Raw genomic sequence first — 18,848 nt, 5'->3', positions numbered from 1 at the left:
GACAGCCGCGATTTTCTAGGTGCAAGTGTGACTGGAGGAAGACGACGACTCTAGCAGCGTCGTGACGGTGTTCTTTCTGAAATGGGATCCCTGTCTGAACTTCCTAGTTGTTCCTCAGAAGCACGCAGCAAAACACTATATAACTCTTCTTTTTTCCCCAAACCGCCGCCACAAACGCAGGTGTATGTCGGGATCGGCGCGATGGAAGTTCCTGCTGCGTTTCTCAGCTTTTTCTCATTTGCATGCGATGTGCCACCGCTGCAGGCGGACAGTGCAGCGTTCCACATGCCCCTTGACCTTTACATGCAAACTTTCGTCTTTTCCCTTCCTGACTCGTTTGAGTATGCGCACCGAGGCTCTTTCGGCACTCGTTCGTCACAGTGATCTCTGAAAACCTGCTAGGATCGAACGGGGCCAGCGTGAGCCGCGCGTTTTTCTATGTCGCTTTCCTTCTCCCCGCGATTTCGCTGCCCTTTGCCCTCCCGTGGTCGGATGCCTGCGTTTTTCTACAGCATCTCTCGTTTTGGCTGCAGCAGCGCTGGATGCTTTCCCACTTGCCGAAGGAAAATCCCCAATAGACATCTCCGGCCACTACCGTCAGGCGTACGTCCGCGGGTGTGTTTTGTGCCTGCTTTCGGTGGCTTTGCCGAATTGCCGGTTGCATTCACCCTGTGATTCATACAAAGAGGAGAGTGTTTTCACCCGCTTCCGTCCTGGTAAATGCCACGAATTTCCAGGCGGCGAAACGTCCGTTCGGGTGTCTTGACGTTCCTGGGTTGCAGTGGAGCACGAACTCTGTTCAGCGGGCGTCTGCTTGTGTGTGCTGTTCTCTCTTTCCAGTCGGCTGTCGCTTTCCTCGTTTGCAGCGAAATTTTACCGTGCTTCACACCTGTTTCTCTCCCATATTTCCCCAGTGCCCTCGTTGTCTACGTTCCGCGTGTTGCCACGAGAGATCCAACGCTCACACGCTCTCACTCTCTCTCGACCGGCACCTCGACTCTGCGCGACCGTGTCCATGTGAACCTTGTTAAGAACTAGTCGGACTTCATTAGTTCTCTTTTTTGGAAGGCACCCCTTGACTTTTATTTTTTCGTTGCCTTCGTCTCCTGTCGGCGCCTCAAAATGGAAATGCCCTACGGCATCCCGCCCGGCTTCGAGTTCCCTCCTGGGGCTCTCGCGCCTGCGCCTGCGATCGCGGCGAACGCTCCTCTCATGTCTCTCCCTCCCTCGTTTCCTCAGCAAGACGGTCCACCGCCTCACTTTCCTTTTCCTGGATATCCGCCGCTTCACGCGACGCCCGCTCCCGGCCTGCCACTCCCGGTGGCTGGCGCGCCATCTGTCGCGACGCCGCATCCGCTGCCGGGCGCGGGTGGTGAGGCCGAAGCTGGGGCGAAGCAGCAGAGCATCCACGCGAGCTTGGGGAGTGGCGTAGGAGGTCCGAGGCCCCGCGAGGAGCGCGAAGGCCGAGAAGGCGGAAGGCAAGAGGGCCGGAGGCGAGAGGCCGAGCGAGAGAGACCCGTGGGTCCGGAAGGCGCGCGCAACCTGTACATCCATAACGTTCCCAGAGACGCCTCCGAAGACGACGTACGCCAGTTCTTCTCCAAGTGCGGAGAAGTCGAAAGCGTCTTCCTGAGAGTCAACCAAAAAATCGGTCCCAATGCGGTCTACGCATTCGTGCTGTACAAACACCCAGACGACGCGCGAAAGTGCTTCGACACCATGAACGGCGCCCAGTTCGGTAAGGCCTTTTCTCGGGAACGAATGCCGTTCAGGACGCGCCGTCGAAATTAACAAGACGTTCTACTCGTCACCAACAATTTCTCTTTCAGTCTTTCGCTGTGTCTGCAATGACAGGAAATACACGTACTAACAATGCTGCAGGCATTCTCGGGTACCCAACCGCTTTCTTGTCTGTGAACGGCGTGGATGGTTGGGGTGCCAAGTGTGTACGGATTCGGGGCGGCTTTTCCTTGTTTGCGTACTCTTTGCTCTTTTCTGTGTTCCAGTTACTGGCCAATTTTCTCTCTGTGCTTCTTCACGCGCATGTTGCTTTTTTGAATTCATAGAGTTACTTCATTCGGCCGCCCTTCCCCCTCTACCGTCCTTGTGCGTGCGGGGCTGGCGGCTTTCTGCCTCACTCTTTTCCCTGTTTTTTCTCGTGGGTGGACAGGCGGCCGGAGCATTCGCGTGGAGTATCAGCGAGGCCGGAGAGGCGGCGCAGGTGGTCAAGACAGCCAGCATCCTGGAGGCAGAGACAACGAAAGCAACGCACACAATTCCAGGAACTCCGACGACCACCAGAGGCCCTCTGACCACTTCCCTTCCCGCGATGGGCAGGGCCGAAACATCCGAGAGCGAGAGAGAGAGAGGGGGGGTCGAGGAGGCGGGGACAGCGGAAGGTGGCGCCCAACTAGCGGTCGCAGCGGGGGCGGAGACAGGGACGACAGCCGCAGGTCACTCGAGCCCCGCGGGGGAAGGGGCGGAGACAGAGGAGGCGGTGGCCCCAACAGAGATGAAGATGGAAGAGACGGGCGATACGGAGACGATCACGGACGACGCGGAGGCCGCGGCAGAGGAGGAGACCGTGGAAGTCGAGAACGGAACGTAAGTCTTCGCGGATACTCGGAGTCGACTCCAAGTTTGTCTCGACACCTATCGGATCCTTGCATCTCCAAAAATATTTTTTCAATCCTGAATTTGCCGGCCGCGTATAAACGTGCGTCTAGGTCGTCTTCACGTGTCGTTCTGTGTCATTCTCTTTCTTGCCCGTTTGCTCGCTTCCGAGTCGCGTTGCCGTGGATGAGACACCATGTGTATACGGGTAGATCTGTCCGGATTCACAGTTGTAGCCCTTTGTGCATGTGGCGGCCTGTGTGCTAGAACCGGCGCGCCGTGGCCTTCGGCTCGTTGACTTTTTTGAAGAGCGACAACACCTTGGTTCCCCTCGTTTGTTCAGATCGTGTCACAGCCAGTCAATGTCTCTTGAGTCTATGACGCCGGTTACCTGGTTGTTCCCCGTTTCCTCAGAGCAGTCGCATCGAGGATTCCTCATCGGGGAACCGCCGCTCTGGGAGTTTCAACCAGTCGGGGTCGAGTCGAGGTCCTGGGTCTTCGTTTTCGAGCTTTTCTGATGGGTCTCATGCACACGCGTCTTCCGCTGCCTTCCCGTCCTCTCTGTATCCTGCCTCTTCTTCCTCTCCCTCCCAGACTTCTCAGTCCAGCGGAACGTGGGCGCGACAGCCTCTCCACCTCACAGCGCTGCTCCAAGAACGGAAACCGCATCTTCGAATTCCTTCGTTACCCGGAAACAAGGGGTTCGCCGCCTCCTCGTTCCCCGCAGTGCCGGCGAGCACGCCGGCAGCGCCGGCCGGGCCTCCCGGCGGTGTACGTACAGCCGAAACCCCGCAGGTGCCGGAGCGGCTGCCAGCCAACCAGCAGAGTGCTCCGACTCCAGCGATGCCTACAGCGAACGCTGCTGCAGTCTCGGCTGTCGGCAGCTCTTGGGCGTGGACGCTGGGGAGGAACGACAAACGACGAGTTCAAGTCGTCGCTTCCCTAGTCAGAGGAGAGGTCCCGTCTTCCCTTGTTCACGTGAGTCTGAGGGCGAGTCGTTGCCTCGCGAGAGTGCTTTCACAAGGGATGCTGGCAGGAGAGGAGTCACTCTTGGATCTCCGTTTCTGCTCAAATGTGCCTCTCTTTCGCACTTTTGTTCTTGTCCTCGCTGCAGTTAACGGGGCTGCTGAACGTCAGCCACCGCAGCAAGTGGGAAGAAGTGGCGGCGAAGACCATCCACGCTGTAGTGACACTGGAAGCGGCGCATCCGGACCAGCAGGCTGCCCTTGACGAGTACATCAGCTACTTCACTTCGAAAGAACGCGTAAGGAAAAGGAATGAACGCAAAGGGAGGACAAACGCACCACCAAGACGAGAGTTTTTCTGTTCAGCAACTGTGAGACGATTCAAGAAAATGTGCAGAAGACGACAAAGATCTAGCGGTGAACGTCCGTGCTCAGGAGGAGGAATTCTTTCGACCGAAACCATCCATGCTTTTTTCCGAAATTGTAACTTGGTTTTTGTTCTTAGGCTGGAGTGGCGAATGTCGGCACCCACTATATTTACTTGGTTCCCCCCAACTGCAGCCTCTTTGCTCGATATCAAGGACTGTTGCCAGCGCGTTTTCAGCAACCGTCAAACTTGTAAGCCTTTTCTCATCTCTCTGTCTCAAAACCGTTTCCGCGGGTCTATGCATTTACTCGCAAGTCTGGAGGTGTGTCAATCCACTCGCAGCCTGCACACATGTCTTTCGCCCTCACTCCAAGGATCCGTACCTGAGCCGTGGGGATGGCTTCGTCCTCGTGTCTCCTCTTGAAAAGGACTACACTCGACTGCTTTACAGGTCTGCAAGAAACGAAGCACTTTGCTTCTAGGGAAATCGTGGACCTCCTTCCTCCCACCGCGTTCCAGCCCTGGCATTCGTGGCTGATCTCTGCCGTGTTTTTGCCCTGTTCAGCCTCCTCGCACTCGCGGGCCCCCAGTACAGCACAGCCAGTGTGCCTGCCAGTGCTCCGCCGCCTGCAGAGGCTGCACCCGCTGCAAACACCTCGACGAGTCTGCCGTCTGCCGCGGACTTTGCGGGAAGTTACGCTGCGAATCTGGGTGCAACGCCAGCCGGCGCGGCGGGCCTCACAGCGCTGCCTTCTTCCACACAGCAGGTGCCTGCGCATCAGCAGATGGTCGTGCCTTCTGCCTCAGCCGGGTTCTCTGCGCCTCAGCAGCAGCCTGCGCCGTCTGCTTCCGGTGAGTTAGGGTAGGGGGAGAAGAAGTCTTGGTTGTCAGCAACGCTTTCGCAGAAATCCAAAGGTCGCCCATGCCCAGTCTTGTGAACTTTCAGTCGTCACTTCCACCGTCTCCACATCTGGACGTATGAAAGCATGGGCTTGTATGTATGCGTGTGTTTCCCTGGCTGACTTGGCCTATTCTGGCTGCTTAGTTGTCATGTTCCTCTGTTCTTCTTCGTCTTGGCGTCCTTCTTCTGGGTTCCTTCCTTCTGCGTGGGGTTCGCTTTTGTACACACTGCTCTTGGTTCCAGCTTCCCGTCTCACGATGTCTCGCGTCTGCCCCTCCATTGTTCGATTTCCTTCTTCTTCCGTCCTGTTTGTCTCTCTGGCACATCTCCAGCTTCTCCCCTGGTGCGTTCCGTTTTCGCAGGGGCTCCCGCAGGTTTGTGTGCCGCTGGGGCCGGAGCGTCGCCTGCGTCGGGGGGTCTGGGGAGCGCTACCACTGCGAACTGGATGCAGCAGCTGAGCACCATGGCTGCTTTCTTGGGAGGCAGAAAGTGACCAGCGAGAAGCACATTTTGCGTCGAATGCTGCCCGTCTCTTCAGCCAAAAATGCTTCGAACAGCGTACAAGTCGAGACACCGAGAAACGGAGACGGGCATCCGTCTGTAGAGAAATAGATGTCTCTGTGAGAGAGTGTGCGTGTGTCGTTGCACACCTTTGTGTCTCTAGGTCACTTGCTGGGACTCTGTGTGAAATCGCGGAGCAACGTCGTAGCGTCCCAGCAACTTGGGAAAGCTCCTTGCATGCGCGACCGCGAACGGACCCTGTCGCTTTCTCAGACACATTCATTTGGAGGGGTTTCCTCGCGTCTTTGTGCGCTGTGCCCGCGTGCACAGGGACGCGCAGACGCACTTGTATACAGCCGCAGGGAGACAGCTCGCAGGCGGGGAGGGGGGGGGGGAGTGAGGGGTCGTGAGGAACGAACAGGAGCTGTTTAGAAACCGCGACGGAGGCACAAGTGTTTTCCCGTCAACGAAGAAGAACTGAGGAAAGGAGAGACGCAGAACGGGCACTGCTACTCGGAAGAAGCCAAGAGAGCCGCAACTGCCGTCTCCCCAGTCCCCACAGAACATACGAGCCAAGAAGACAAATCTCCTTACATGCACACATACACATTTGTGGATATAGAAATATATGCATGTTTATAAATGTATATATATATATATATATATATTCCCTCCAAAGAAAGGATCACCAAGGCATATATTCACACATGGGCATACGTATGTGTACGTATATATATATATATATATATATATAGGTGAGAGTACGTCAGGGCACCCTTAGAGTTCTAAGTCGAGTACGAAGAACTGGGAATTCCTATGCATACCTCTGAGGATGCGTTCCGTTTCTGAAGAAGCAACTGCAGGTGCTTTCTGAAACAAAGTAGAATGTCACCCTCACTGACCGACACAGCGGCGGGCTTTATGAAAGGCACAGCCTCTGAAGCGTGGAGTGTCTGTAGCGCTGGAGTGACGGAATATACCAGAGCTACGTGGAACAGTTGGGTAGGAGACACACTCCGCATTTCAAGGAAGGAAGCGCACGCATTCTCTGTTCGGCTCCACAGTCTCCGCTCAGGATTCAAGTCCCTGAGACCCAGAACGAGAGGAGACCTCCCGAGAGAGGCTGGCTCCCGCCGCGCAGAAGGATTGTGCAACCACATTTCTACGTTTCTCCCAATCTCCACATGCATGTACGAAGAGAATTCGTCTCTCCGAGACTGGTACAGTAGCGATACACGGAGAAACGCCAACATTCACACATAAACGTGCGTGCCTGTATCGTGAAGACTGACCGACGCCTATGTGCGTAGTTATATATATATATATATATATATATATATATATATATATATATGTTTGAATAATTTGCGGCTCTCATCGTTCCGTCTTTCTCTCTGTAAGGTCGGATAGCATATGCGTGTTCTTGATTTGTGCGTAGGTTGTTTCTGTTCCTTGGCCTTTGAGAGAACTGGCAGTTTTGAACAGAAGGCAAAGGCCGTTCTTTCGCCATCTCGGTCGCGGGGAAGCTTTCCTGCCTTCTGCCGTAGTGTGTTGGGGCAGTGAGGATTTCGGTCTGCGCACATGCAAAGGAGATCTCCCGTTCTCTCCCTGAGTCCACATGAAGCAAGTGTTTCTTCAGAGTCCTCACACAGCCCTGTGGCCCACGGGGCAACGCTGCCACAAGTGCCGTCGGCGGGAGGAACAAATGACTTGGACCTCAAAAGGTTTAAAAGGCTTTCAGGTTGACTCTGCGAGAGAGGCCAGCAAGACTTCCTTGGTTTTCTCCTGCGAAAGCCTGCAAGGAGGCGGGAAGAAAAAGCGTTGCGATTCAGTGACGAAAAGGAAAAGTGGAGCCTGCGACAGGGTTTGAGGAACCTGCGAATTTCGGCGGACGCAGAAGAGACCGGGAACGAACGCGTCTGAGAAACGTTGCTCTGTACACGCATGCGCTTGGCTTTATTCTTTTCCTCGAGATCTCGCCGCCTCTTCAAGTTCTTCTTTCACCACCAGCAAGCCGAAGTGAGAGAGAGCATCGCGGAGCTCTCGCTTGATAGGCTGCGAGACAGCAACCAGCCACCTCTCGTAACTGAACCAGACAAAGAAGAGAAATACAGTGATTCGCATTCACCTCAAGCGACATTCACAAGGTTGTATGTGCAGATACGTACACCCTCTTACAGAGAGAAAGAAAAATGTACAATCGTCTATGTATACGTGCATGCATCTACGTGTTGAGGTAACGGCATACAGTTAGCCAAACGGATGCGTGTCTGATGATGTGTATATATACATACATATATATATGTGTGTGTACGTGTTTATATATAAATGCATATACATGTATATACGTCTGTACATATATATATATATATATATACTTCTGTACAAATATATATATATATATATATATATATATATATATATATAAATACTTGTGGAAGAGGGGATACGACGCAAATAAGTGTACATCGATTTGCCTCGTGGTCGAAACAGAATCAAGCGACTGTGTGAGGACACGACGTGCAGGGTTCCGAGCAGAAAGATCCCCTTTGTCTGCGAAGAAAGAGCAGAAGAAAAGCGACGCCAGAAAAGGACGAGCGTGGGTTTCGTCCGTCGTCTCGTTCGTCCCGCTTGGCTCACATTTGCACAGCCAAGTCTTCGTTCTCGGAAACAATAGCTTTCTCCAACTCTGTCGGCTCGCTGCTGCTTTCAGTCTCTTCGCCTCTCAGCGATGAGGAAGCAGGCTCAGAAGACGAGGGAGAAGAAGCGACAGAAACAGAGGGAGAAGACCCAGAGGGAGGAGAAGACTCCGAAAAAGAGACAGACGACGAGGTACCACAAGAGGACGGAGGACAAGAGGGAGGAGAGGAGGCAGACGAAGAAAGGGGAGGCGAAGAGACAGAAGACAAGGATGGGGATGAGCTCGATTCATCACTGCGATTCACAGTCTCGGCGTCAGCTTTCTCTGCAGCGGCGACCAACGCATCGAAGAGGTCGGGTGCCGCAGCCGCGAAGCTCGCTTCCCAGAAACGCCCCTCGTCGTGTGCCTGCAGAGGCCAAAGAGAAAAAAATTTCAAGAAATCACGAAACCAATCAAGGCAGCATGCAGTACAATTCAGACCTGTCGGGGGAGCTCTCGTGACAGGACTTAGGACAAAAATGTGCACAGGTAGATCCTAAATATACATATATATACATAGAGATAGACATGTCGATAGATACAGATAGAGATATCAACCCGGCACGCATGCATACACTCAGAGGTATACAGTTTGAACGTTGATGATGTGTCATTCATTCGCACTTGTGTAGAGAAGAAGTTAGGACACGCGCCAGACGTAAAGTAACATGTAGCGAACGATCCAGAAAAAAAATACACATATATATATATATATATGGAGAGATGCAGAAACAGAGATCTGCGCCATGTCCCCAGATGTCACCGCGGAAGCAGCGGCAGAGCGAGATGACGATGTCGAATTCACGAGAGCGAGTGACTTGGTGTGCGTCTGGATTCTATCCATTGCACCTCCAGTGTGGTTTTTCCTAGTCGCAGAAAGGCACCTTTACCCGGAGAAGGGCAGCAGCCTCGACCTGGTCTGCAAGCGTCGCGTCGAAGTCTGAGACAAAGGACTGGAGGACCACAGCGGAGAACACGCAGAGAAAGCGCGAGCAGAAGAATGCAAGACAACCAACAGACTGGCAATGGAGAAACGGAGACGGAAGGGATAGGAAAGGAAGCAAACGCTACAGACGCAGAAGCAACAGTGACAAAGAGAAGAACAAGGAACAGGAAAGAGAAAACAACGCAGACCAGCTTTGACGGTTCGAAGAAAGTCTAGGGAACGTTAAGCACATACTCTATATGACTGTTTACTCACAAAAATGCTTCTGTAGACGCACATATCCTCATATAGACACGTATACACATGTATATATATATATATATATATATGTACAAACAGACATACTTGTATTTACGTACACGTGAGCGTTAGCTACAAAAACTTTTTATATGATAAGCGTGAGAGTAACCGGGTCGTGCTCTCTCTGTCTCTCTCTCTCGAAAGCTTCTTGCTCGTCAAGGCCCCTCTGTCCCCACAGAGTTCGCCCGACTGCGAGCAGTTATGTGCTGGGGGCGTAGTTTCTAGATGAAGAAAATAAAGCTCGTGTAGCAGGTCCACAGCTCTGCAGGCGCTCCCGTTCGAGACACCAGCGTGCATGCGCAAACGCGCGAAGGCGACTCTCTTTGTCAAGAAAGCAAAAGAATGTTTTGTCGACAAAAGGACCTTGGCTTTTACCCGCACTTCCTGCAGCCAGGGCTCGAAGTCTTTCTCTGCAGTCCTCTGGGCGACGCGAAGCAGAGCGGCGTTGTCTGCTCCGGCCGATTCGACTTCTGAACAACCAGAGTCAACAAAGGCAAGAAAGACGTTTTCTGCTTCGAGTTCTCTGCTAAAGCAACACACACATACCCATTGAACCCGCATCTTGCTAGCAATCTTGTGTTTTTAGATCTGTCTAGTTTTCCCATCTCTCTCTCTCTGTGCCAAGCACTCGATTCGGCATCTGTTTGCCGAGGTATAGCCATCTCTCCATCCAACAGCCCATTTTTTCAACATCTACCTTACTATTCGACATCCATTTTCTATTCGCTATCAATCCATCTATCCGATATCCATCTTGTTATTCGAGATCTATCTAGATATTCGATATCCATTTGTATCTGTGCTGGCCTTTCGATTTACCGATCTGGATATATCGAAGAAGATCCACGGCAGGATCTCTGCTGGACCTCACAGCTGAAGTGTAGAATACAACAATTATACGCGTATCTCGTATCTCAGCTACACGGCATATATATATATATATATACAAAGATGTATACCTCTGCAGATTTGTGCACAGGATTTAGGCACTTATACATACGTATGTATATGCATGTGCATCGACGCGTAGAAATCAATCTGGCGCATGTACGGAGAGACGGCTCAGATTTGCACTGCAACGCGTTATTCGAGAGCAGGGAACGCACCCTGGGGACGCAGTGCGCATGCGCAACACAGAAAAAACTCTCCGAGTTTCGCCTGCGCCTCCGAATTCACCACGAGCCCTGCAGGCTGCAAAAGCGCAGAAAACAAAAACTCGAACTGAGTAATGCATCCAGATAGAAAACAGCATTCGTTTTCTTCCGTCTCATCTTTCTAGTCTCTGTCGTGTTCCTTTTCCTCCTCCCTACTGTCTTTATCTTCCATCTTTTTTCCTGTTCCCTCTTCGCTTTCTCTCTCTCCGACTCTTTTCTCTTTCGCTCCTCTTGTCTCCCCCCCTCTTCCTCCGTACTCTCTGTCTCGCGTACCTCTGTGTTCTGCCTGCTTCCTCTCGTCAACTTCTTCCGCCCGTGTGCTTCGTCCCTCTTGCCCTTTCTCTCCTTTTCCTTTTCTCTGTCCTTTTCCTTCTTCTCTGCGTGAGCCACGCGTCCTCCGCCTACCTTGAAGTCTGCCTGCTCCATGGCCGCCAAGACATCTCGGTACAGAGGAAAGCAAGGCTGCAGCTTCTGAAGCATCGGGAAATGTCGCTCCTCGCAGACTCGCGCCCACTGCGGCTTTCCACTCGCCTGCCAATTCTCCGCAAACGCCGCCGCTCGCGACTCCGAAGGCCCCGGCCGCAGACGCGCCGCCGCCGCCTTCGCAGCCGCCAGCGCCAGCCGCGGCCTGCAAATCGCAGACATCTCGAAAGAGAAAGGGAGAAGAAAAGGAGACAGGAAAAGGAAAGAAGAGAGAGGGGGGAAGAGGGAGAAGAGGAAGACAAGAGAGACAGAGACACGAAAAGAGAAAGAGCTGGAGAAGCAGAGGGAGACGAAGAAAGAGAGGAAGAAGAAAGAAGAAGAAGAAGAAGAAGAAGAAGAAGAAGAAGAAGAAGAAGAAGAAGAAGAAGAAGAAGAAGAAGAAGAAGAAGAAGAAGAAGAAGAAGGGTAATGGCGAAAGGCAGCGGCGAAGGAGATGAAGCAAGCCTAAGAGAGAGAAAAGTGGAAAGGCGGAGGAAGGAAGGAGAAAACGAACGGGCAGAAAAAAAGACTTTCGGGAAGGACTGAGAGAAGGCGAAGCATGAGTCAAAGGAGAATGAAGGGACAACAGAAGGAACGGGAGGAAGAAGAACGCGAACTATAGAGGGAAACGGAAAGGGAAGGAGAACGAGAACAAGAAGAGCGACAAAACGGAGGAGGAGAACAGGGAGATGATAAAAGAAAGAGAAGAGAGAATGTAAAGGCGTAACCAGTAGAACAAAGGGGAGGAAGAAGAGAAGCAACTAGGCAGGTTGACAGGTGCAAACGAGGAGAATCTCCCGCGAACAACAGAGACCCGACGTACAGCCAAAGACGAGGAGAAAGATGAAGAACATAAGTCGAGGTGAACGACACCATTCACGCATGCGGTGAAACTTCCTCGTACGTGTGACGCGCTGAGAGCAGAGAGACAAGAAAATAAAGGTTTCTCCAGTGTTCTGTCTCCGATAACGAGCAGCACAAAAAAGGAGCGAGAACTCAAGAAACCAGTGCACAACAGGCGTTGTTGATACGCATGTTTCGGTCTTTTTTCGCGTTTCCTCCGCGCAGAATGCCAGTCTCATAAGTTGTGTCTATGTCTTCCTTTTCCTTTCTTTTTCTTGTCTTTGAATTACACGGTTCCTCGCAGTTCTGCATGCGCATGTGAATCGTTCGCTTGTTGTCGCGAGGAAATGAAGCCTCGCACAGAGACGAACGAGCGATTAAATGAGGAGCGCGGAGAGATTTCTCTTGCAACCAGATCCTCTCACTTTCTTCTTCTCTTCTTTCTCTCCGCCCTCCCGCTGTTCGTGTAGTTGCTTCTTCTCAACTCGTCTCGGTCTCCCCGCCTCGCTCGGTCATCAGCAGAAGAAAACGGTGCAAAATCGGGTGTTTTTCACGAGAGAGCTGCATCCCCAAAGATACGCCTCCCTCTCAATTTTTTTCAAACGCCTCAATTCTTATTCGCCTTCGTGTTTCTTCTTCGGCAGCGGAGAGTCCATTCCTGTACCTGCTTTCCACCTGCACACCGACATCACGCTCTGAGTTCTCGTCTCAGCTGACAGAAGCTGGCCGCTGTGCTTCCTCTCTGCTTCTGTCGAATTCTGCTAGCGATAGACAGTCCTTTCATGCCATCGCAAGCCGGACAATTTCCTGGAGGTGAAGGACCCGCGGGTCGTCTCTCTCCGTCGAGTTTGTCTCCCGTCCTCGAGAGACAGAGCGCGCTCCGTCTGCGGCGTTCGCTCTCTGTCTCTCCCTCTCTTTTCGTCTCTCGCTGTCTCCCTGCCTCTTCTTGCACCTTCTCCGCTCCGGCGCGAGGCGGCATCTCCCAGGCTGAAGCACAATGAGGAAGAAACTGAGGGAGGAGACTTCGGACAGAGAGTCGGCCAGCGAAGAAGACAGGAAAAAGAGAAGACGGAACAAGGAGGACGAGTCGAGCGATTCGTCCTCCAGCTCCGAGAGCGAGAAGGAGAGGACGAACAAGAAGGCCACCAAGAAGAGCAAGAAGAAGGAGAAGAAAAAAAAGAAAAAGAAGAAAAAGGGGAAATCTTTCGGCTCACACCTTGAAGACGCTGTAAGGTTCCATGCGGCCTCGATCAAGCACCCCTGCCTCTTTCTGTCTGGCTCGTGTTCAGCGATTCGCTTTTTGCTGGCTCTTGTCTCTTCTGGGCCTCATGCCTCTGCGTTTCTACAGTTCTTCTCTTTCTTTCTTCTCCTCGGTCTCCTGCAAATCCCTCTGCCCCGCGTGCCTCCTCTAAAGTCTATAGCTTCTCGCTCTCTCTCACTCGTCTCCGGGTCTTCTCCCTTTCTTCTCATGTTTTCGATGCCTGTGCATTTATCCCGTTCGTTCCTCTGCACATACAGCCGCCGCCGTACGACGAATTCGAAGTTCGACGGCTCCTCACAGGTTTGCTGAAGAAGAGCCGATTTCTTGACACAGAGGTGAGTCTTGCTCTTTTTCTCTTTTTTTTGTTTCTCCTTGCTTAGTCCACTTTCCTCAATGCTTCCTTCTTTTCCTGTCTGCTCCGTTAGTGCTTTTCCTTCCACTCTATTTTCCTTGTCTTCATTCGCTTTTCTCTTCCTCCTGCCTTTTGTGTCCCCGCCCCGTCTGTGTTCTCTCGCTTCCACGCTATCTCTCTAACCTTGAAACGTCGTTGCCCTTCCTCTCCATCTTCCTTCTCGCTTTTCTGTTGCTCCATTCGAATTTTTTCCTGTTTCCAGCTTGAAGGCCTCTTCTCCAACCTTGACGACAAACAGAGCGTCTTCCTGGACGGCCTTCCCGACGCGACTCTCCGCAAGAAACTTCGGCACTTGTTCCGAGCCTTACGACTTGAGGAGGCAAGTCGACGAAAGGCGATTTCTCACCTCAGACAAAGGCACTCCGAGACTCGCTTGTAGAATCCCAGGAGTCGCATCTCACATATTCTCCACAAGCCACGGAGAGAAGCAGTCTTCTCCTCCGACCCTCGAGCCGCCCTCTTTTGGTTGTGCGTTTTCTCACACGTAGATAAAGTCCACATGTGAAAATAGGTCTACGATGTATATGTATCTACCTATCTGATGCTTCCTTAGCCAGGAACGGTCTGAGCTAAACGGGTTGTTTCCGTTCTCTGCCTATACATGAATTTGCTTCTTTTCTTTACCTGTGTGTCTCTCTGTCTCTCTCAGTACCTGTGCTTCTCAGAGTCTCTGTCTCTCTGCCTCGGCATCTCGTTCTCTGTGTTGTTGAGTCTGTTGGAGAAGTCGTCCTAAACAGCTGCTTGTGTGCGTTCTTCTGACATTTTTTCCTGCAGGTGAGAGAAGACGACAGTGTTGGATTCAAGAAAGGCAAGACGCTGTCGTCTCTGTCTCTGCGGCGAGTCGTTCGCGCTCTCTGTCGAGAAATCAAGGCCTCTCTCCCTCTGCCTGAAGTTGAGTGCGTCGTCGCTGCAGCGTCGTCGCCAGGCTGTGCTCGCCCCACGGAAAACCCCACAGAAGGAGACGGTGGAGACACCTCCGGAAGAGGCAGTGGAGACACAGCCGACGCAACGGAGACTATCGCGGGTTGGCGAACGGTAGACATGACGGTGGCGGGGCCGGCGTTGCCGCCTGGATTCGACGCGGCTCCACATCAAGACGAGAAAGATTCAGACGAAGACGTAAGCGCAAAGAAACACTGAAGGAAAAGTAGAGGAAGTCGAAGTCAGTGGCCACAGGGGGAAACGGAGATAGGTGAAACGTAGGGAGGAGAATTTGATGCAAAGGAATTGATGTAAGAGAAGAGTCAGGTTGCTGGGGCGGAGCGAGAGAGAGTAGAGGGAAGCGGGAGAACGATGCAGAGAATCAAGGTGGGGAGAAATCGACTAGCACATGCAAGGGGAAAGGTTTGAGGGACAGCATAAGGACCTGGAGGAGCAGGGACAGAACGTTGAAGACCAAGAAGCCCTTGGCCTCGAGACTCGACAGCGAAGATCGAAAGAGGCTCCGTCATCAAGACGGGAAGGAACTGGAATCGAGAAGGATTCCAGGGTACATTCCGAGTCGGAAAACGAGAAGAAACTCGGGGACGTACACAGAACTAGGATTTTGACGAAGAAGGCAAATTCGTCTCTAAGATGCTTCTTGAAACGTTTCGCATCCGTCTCCTGTTTAGAAGAATGTTCCTTTCAATTGCCTAGCAGGTGGAGTTCTGCGGACCGTCTGCTCCCGAAGCAGAAGGCGCCGCAAAGCGTGCACGCGAAGAGTGGATGTTGGAGGCTCCTGCATACTTGAAGAAGACCTTCGCAACCAACAGCAAAATGGAGAGTAAGAGAAACTCGCAGTCCTGAGAGAATGGAGGAAACGCAGACACCCTGCTGTTTGGACCAGTGGATCACAGACAGTTCCGCGAGATGCGCAGCAGATGTAACACAGGTGAAAGGAAGGACGCGAGTCAAGTGGAGGCAGAAAACATCACAGAGGAAACGGAAGGGGAGAGTGCGAAGGCAGAGAGCGTGAGTCGCAAAGACGTAGGTGAGGGACGTGATGGAGGAAAGGGTGAGACGTCGACGCAAGAGGGAGAGGAGAACATGCAGAGACACGGGAAGGGATGTATGACAGAGAGAGAGGATGCGACAGGTAAAGGAAAGAGAAAAAGGTTAGGACGAACGATGTGAGACGCTGGAGATCTGGATTTGCTTTTGCCTTCCCAGCTGGAACGAGAGGAAGGAAAGACAGGAACGCCGAGTCGCGTCATGTTTCGCTGAAGCTTGACAGCTGCTGCGTCGTTTCGTTATCCTCGGACGGGCATCGGAAAAAGCGACTTGGAAGTCGCTCTCGTTTAGGCCTTCCAGTCCCGTGGAGAAACTGTCGGGAGAGAACGCTTGAAGAGCCGCAGGGACCACGACCATGAATGCTGTCTTTGCGGATGTTTCTTTCAGAAATCATGGAACAGAAACGCAGAGAAGATGCAGAGGCTGAGCAAATGCGAGCTGCTATGGAAGAGTGGAATCGAAAGCATCGAGCGAAGAGTTTAAGAGAAATGGCTGAAACGGGTGCGTTCTCTTCTCGCCGTCTTATTCTCTTCTTTCTGAATCTGTGTTATTTTCTTCTTCCTTACCTCCTGTTCTTTTCTTCTCGGCTTGTTCCACTCTTCCTTCCCTCTTGTTTTCCTCTTCATTTCTTCTCATCTTGTTCTCTTTTTCCTTTCCCCGTGTTACTCACTTATGCCTCCCGTCCTGTTCTGTTCTCTTTGTCGTCTCATTGTCTTCGTCGTTCCCTCCGTTCCTCTCTTCGTCGTTGCCTCCATTTCTTGTCGTCGTGTCTCCGTCTCCACTTCTTTTGCCTTCGTTATCTTTTTTTCTGCTGCATCCTTTGCTTGCGTTCCTCTCTTCTTTTTCTCCACCTGTTCTCGTTTGATCCGCCCGTCGACTTACCTGCGCCTGTGGCCACCGTGATTCTCGTCGTGGGTGTTTGCGCGCGAAGCAGGAGACAACGAGCGGCGCAGAGTCGTCAGGGGTATCAGTCTTTCCCTTGTTGGTTTCTCTTTCTGCGCCTGCGTCTTGTTCAGAGCGCGAAGGAAGGCTGGATTCCTTGACTTGATTGCGAGTTTTACTCTTTCCTCTTTTCAGGAGAAGTTGAAGACGGCAGGGAAATGTACAAAAAGTGGAAGCAGGCGATGTGGGCGCAGAACCTCTGGGGAAAGTCCGCGGCGGAGCAGCGAGCCGTCGAAGAGGGGGTGAGAGAAGCATGCACTGGCGCAGGACGAATCAGCAGACGAAGGCACTTAGACTGGAAAAGAAGAATCGGGGCAGAAGCAGACAGAGACTCGAACGAAAAGCCAGAATGGAAAGCGCGGGAGGAGCATGGGCGCTGAAGTTCTCTTTCAAGTCAGGCGTGAGGGTGGGGACCCGACTCTAGGGAGTTTTCCTCTCTGTCTGCACGAGAGTGTCTGTCGCTTTTTCGCCGTGGGGTAGTCTCGTTCCTCTCACTTTTTCTACGACTGGCGACGCTTTAGGACAGAACTGTAGAACGCGCTTTTCTGCCGTTCTCTTCATCCTTTTGTCATCCTAGAGCCTGCCAAGGTGCTCAGGCGCGAGTCGAGGTTCCCGTTCAGCCTTGTCGTCGACTACAGTGATCTTGAGGTGCTACGCATAAGAGAAGCCTGCATAACTACGCATACTCGCAGCTAAAGTACGAAGTTCCCTGCGCCTCCTACTGTGGTATTTGTGTGACAGTGCAGTTCTTCAAATGCACAAACCGGTACACCCGTGTCTAGCCGGTGGTTGCAGGTCACTCTCGTGCGAAACCAGACGCGGTCACACATGTATTAGTATTCCAGCTGGAAACGAGACCTGTGTGTGCATGTACTTCCGACTATCTTCTCTCTGTGCTTTTTGCGCTCTTCAGAAGGACGAACCGAATGCTGGCCAGCCGTGGAGACGCTTCGATCGAGAACGAGACCTCGACGTACGACTTTCCGACATGATGTGTTTGTGCATGAATATCAGTGCCATACTCGTGCGTGTGTGTTTATGTGCATACGCAGATCATAAAAATATAAATCTAGGTGAACTTACAAGCCATACTCTATCTGCATGTACCTAGCGTGGTGTGTGGACCTGTTGAAAGGGGTTCGAGCTTGTTTTTTCTGGCCTGGCGTCCCCGGTTTGAGAAGTCTTTCAATCTGAAAACTCCTGCATTTCGTTCCCTGCACAGGAATGCATATATGTATCTATAGATGGCTGCGAATACATGTGCAGGCAGATAAAGGAAATGCGGCATTCAACATGCGCATGTAGAACCTTAGTATGTGTACCAGTAGCTAGTCATGCTCTAGAGATGTGTATTTCTGTTTGCATATACTGAGACACATTGTCAATGACGTAAGCAAGGCGCAAAGCGTCTGTCCTTGCATACCTTTTCTTAAATATTTCATTTTTTTCCTGCAGACTCGACAGACTTCACGGGAAGACTACAATAAACTGGTGAGTTGAGAAGCATTCGACGGAAGAACAAGAAGGGAGCAGGGCAGCGTGACGGGGTGGTCTTGCCAAAAATGACAAACAGCGATCAAAAATACTGCTCGCTTTGCAGAACACAGACAGTACACAGGACATGTCTCTGTACCCACAAATTTATATGTATATATATATATATATATATATGACGGTGTCCGTGCGTGTGAAACCATACATGTGTGTGTAGTTGTATGTTTTGTGTGAATGCAGTTATGCATTTATATGTGTATATATTATATCTAGATATATGATTACACACATATTAATCTCTGTATATTATTGTACCAATAGAGGGCGAAGGGAGCAGGGAAGCTCGATGGGGCGATACAATTATGCACATTTTCCAGTGGCGAAAGGTAGCGAGTTCTATTGGAACAACTTCCGCTGCAGGTCTGTGTGTTTGGCGCAGGTGGCGAAGGCGTCGGAGCTGAACAGTCGCTTTACATCAACATGGCAATCGAGCTTTTTGTAGAAAACAGCGAAAGAGAAAAATATCTCTCTGCTCGTCACACTTGGTGTTACAGATCGATTTTCATCTCGCTTCTTTTCGTAGCTTTTCTGTACTTGTTTCTTCCTCCCTTAATATCCCTGAACTGCCGCGCTGTCCTCCGTTTCCCCCCTGTTTCTCTTCCTCCTCTTTTTTGTTGCCTTCTGTCGTTTTTCCACTTCATCCGCTCTGCCTGCTTGTCAAGGAGCTGCTCTTCCCCCACAGCGATTTCGTTTTGCACCTTTCGGACGCAACGAAAAGCTCCACGTTCCTTTCTTGTCCGTCTTGATTTTTCTGACCAACTTTCTGACCATATGTCGATTTTTTCCCGTTTTCCGGGTCTCAAATCCGGTTCACAGTCTCGGGGCGCACAGGCGCGAAGTTTCTACTCTTCTCACAAAAAAACGAACTGAAAACGCGTGGTCTCCCCGAGGCGATACCCGCTTCGGTTGCCGGGTACTGGAAAAAGAGAGACGATAGTTAGAGCATCTGCTGGGA

At 51.8% G+C, this 18,848-nt stretch overlaps 3 protein-coding genes across 3 annotated transcripts; 2 read left to right on the top strand and 1 right to left on the bottom strand.

Moving 5' to 3' along the window:
• The first annotated feature begins 320 nt into the window (after nt 1-320).
• On the top strand, nt 321-5,952 carry TGME49_224720 (SPOC domain-containing protein). Its single transcript, XM_018780062.1, has 7 exons — nt 321-1,738; nt 2,171-2,604; nt 3,208-3,591; nt 3,728-3,877; nt 4,084-4,196; nt 4,511-4,797; nt 5,209-5,952. The coding sequence occupies exons 1-7, from the start codon at nt 1,123-1,125 to the stop codon at nt 5,337-5,339; spliced, it is 2,115 nt and encodes a 704-aa protein (XP_018635956.1). The 5' UTR covers nt 321-1,122; the 3' UTR covers nt 5,340-5,952.
• A 148-nt stretch (nt 5,953-6,100) lies between these two features.
• Nucleotides 6,101-11,965, bottom strand: TGME49_224730 (hypothetical protein). The gene is made up of 6 exons (XM_002366106.2): nt 10,833-11,965; nt 10,380-10,464; nt 9,649-9,743; nt 8,918-8,980; nt 7,988-8,394; nt 6,101-7,433 (listed from the first exon to the last, which is right to left on the bottom strand). The coding sequence occupies exons 1-6, from the start codon at nt 11,070-11,072 to the stop codon at nt 7,304-7,306; spliced, it is 1,020 nt and encodes a 339-aa protein (XP_002366147.1). The 5' UTR covers nt 11,073-11,965; the 3' UTR covers nt 6,101-7,303.
• A 178-nt stretch (nt 11,966-12,143) lies between these two features.
• TGME49_224740 (hypothetical protein) lies at nt 12,144-18,711 on the top strand. Its single transcript, XM_018780063.1, has 10 exons — nt 12,144-12,960; nt 13,251-13,328; nt 13,608-13,724; nt 14,180-14,524; nt 15,047-15,170; nt 15,785-15,898; nt 16,475-16,581; nt 17,253-17,312; nt 17,795-17,830; nt 18,273-18,711. Exons 1-10 carry the CDS (start codon nt 12,730-12,732, stop codon nt 18,333-18,335), a joined length of 1,275 nt encoding a protein of 424 aa, XP_018635957.1. The 5' UTR covers nt 12,144-12,729; the 3' UTR covers nt 18,336-18,711.
• The last annotated feature ends 137 nt before the right edge of the window (nt 18,712-18,848 follow it).

Source organism: Toxoplasma gondii, chromosome X (genome assembly GCF_000006565.2).
Source record: "Toxoplasma gondii ME49 chromosome X, whole genome shotgun sequence".
NCBI classification, from domain to species: Eukaryota; Apicomplexa; class Conoidasida; order Eucoccidiorida; family Sarcocystidae; genus Toxoplasma; species Toxoplasma gondii.
This window is presented reverse-complemented; position numbering and strand designations above follow the sequence as displayed.

Coding starts and splice junctions, on each gene's coding strand:
- TGME49_224720 (XM_018780062.1), top strand. CDS start 1,123: ATGGAAATGCCCTACGGCATCCCGCCCGGCTTCGAGTTCCCTCCTGGG. Junction 2,605..3,207: donor GTGGAAGTCGAGAACGGAAC/GTAAGTCTTCGC, acceptor TCTCCCTCCCAG/ACTTCTCAGTCCAGCGGAAC. Junction 3,592..3,727: donor TCCCGTCTTCCCTTGTTCAC/GTGAGTCTGAGG, acceptor TCCTCGCTGCAG/TTAACGGGGCTGCTGAACGT.
- TGME49_224730 (XM_002366106.2), bottom strand. CDS start 11,072: ATGTCTGCGATTTGCAGGCCGCGGCTGGCGCTGGCGGCTGCGAAGGCG. Junction 9,744..10,379: donor ATGCGCACTGCGTCCCCAGG/GTGCGTTCCCTG, acceptor CTGGTTGTTCAG/AAGTCGAATCGGCCGGAGCA. Junction 8,981..9,648: donor CCTGGCTGCAGGAAGTGCGG/GTAAAAGCCAAG, acceptor GTGGTCCTCCAG/TCCTTTGTCTCAGACTTCGA.
- TGME49_224740 (XM_018780063.1), top strand. CDS start 12,730: ATGAGGAAGAAACTGAGGGAGGAGACTTCGGACAGAGAGTCGGCCAGC. Junction 16,582..17,252: donor AGCGAGCCGTCGAAGAGGGG/GTGAGAGAAGCA, acceptor TGCGCTCTTCAG/AAGGACGAACCGAATGCTGG. Junction 17,831..18,272: donor GGGAAGACTACAATAAACTG/GTGAGTTGAGAA, acceptor TGTTTGGCGCAG/GTGGCGAAGGCGTCGGAGCT.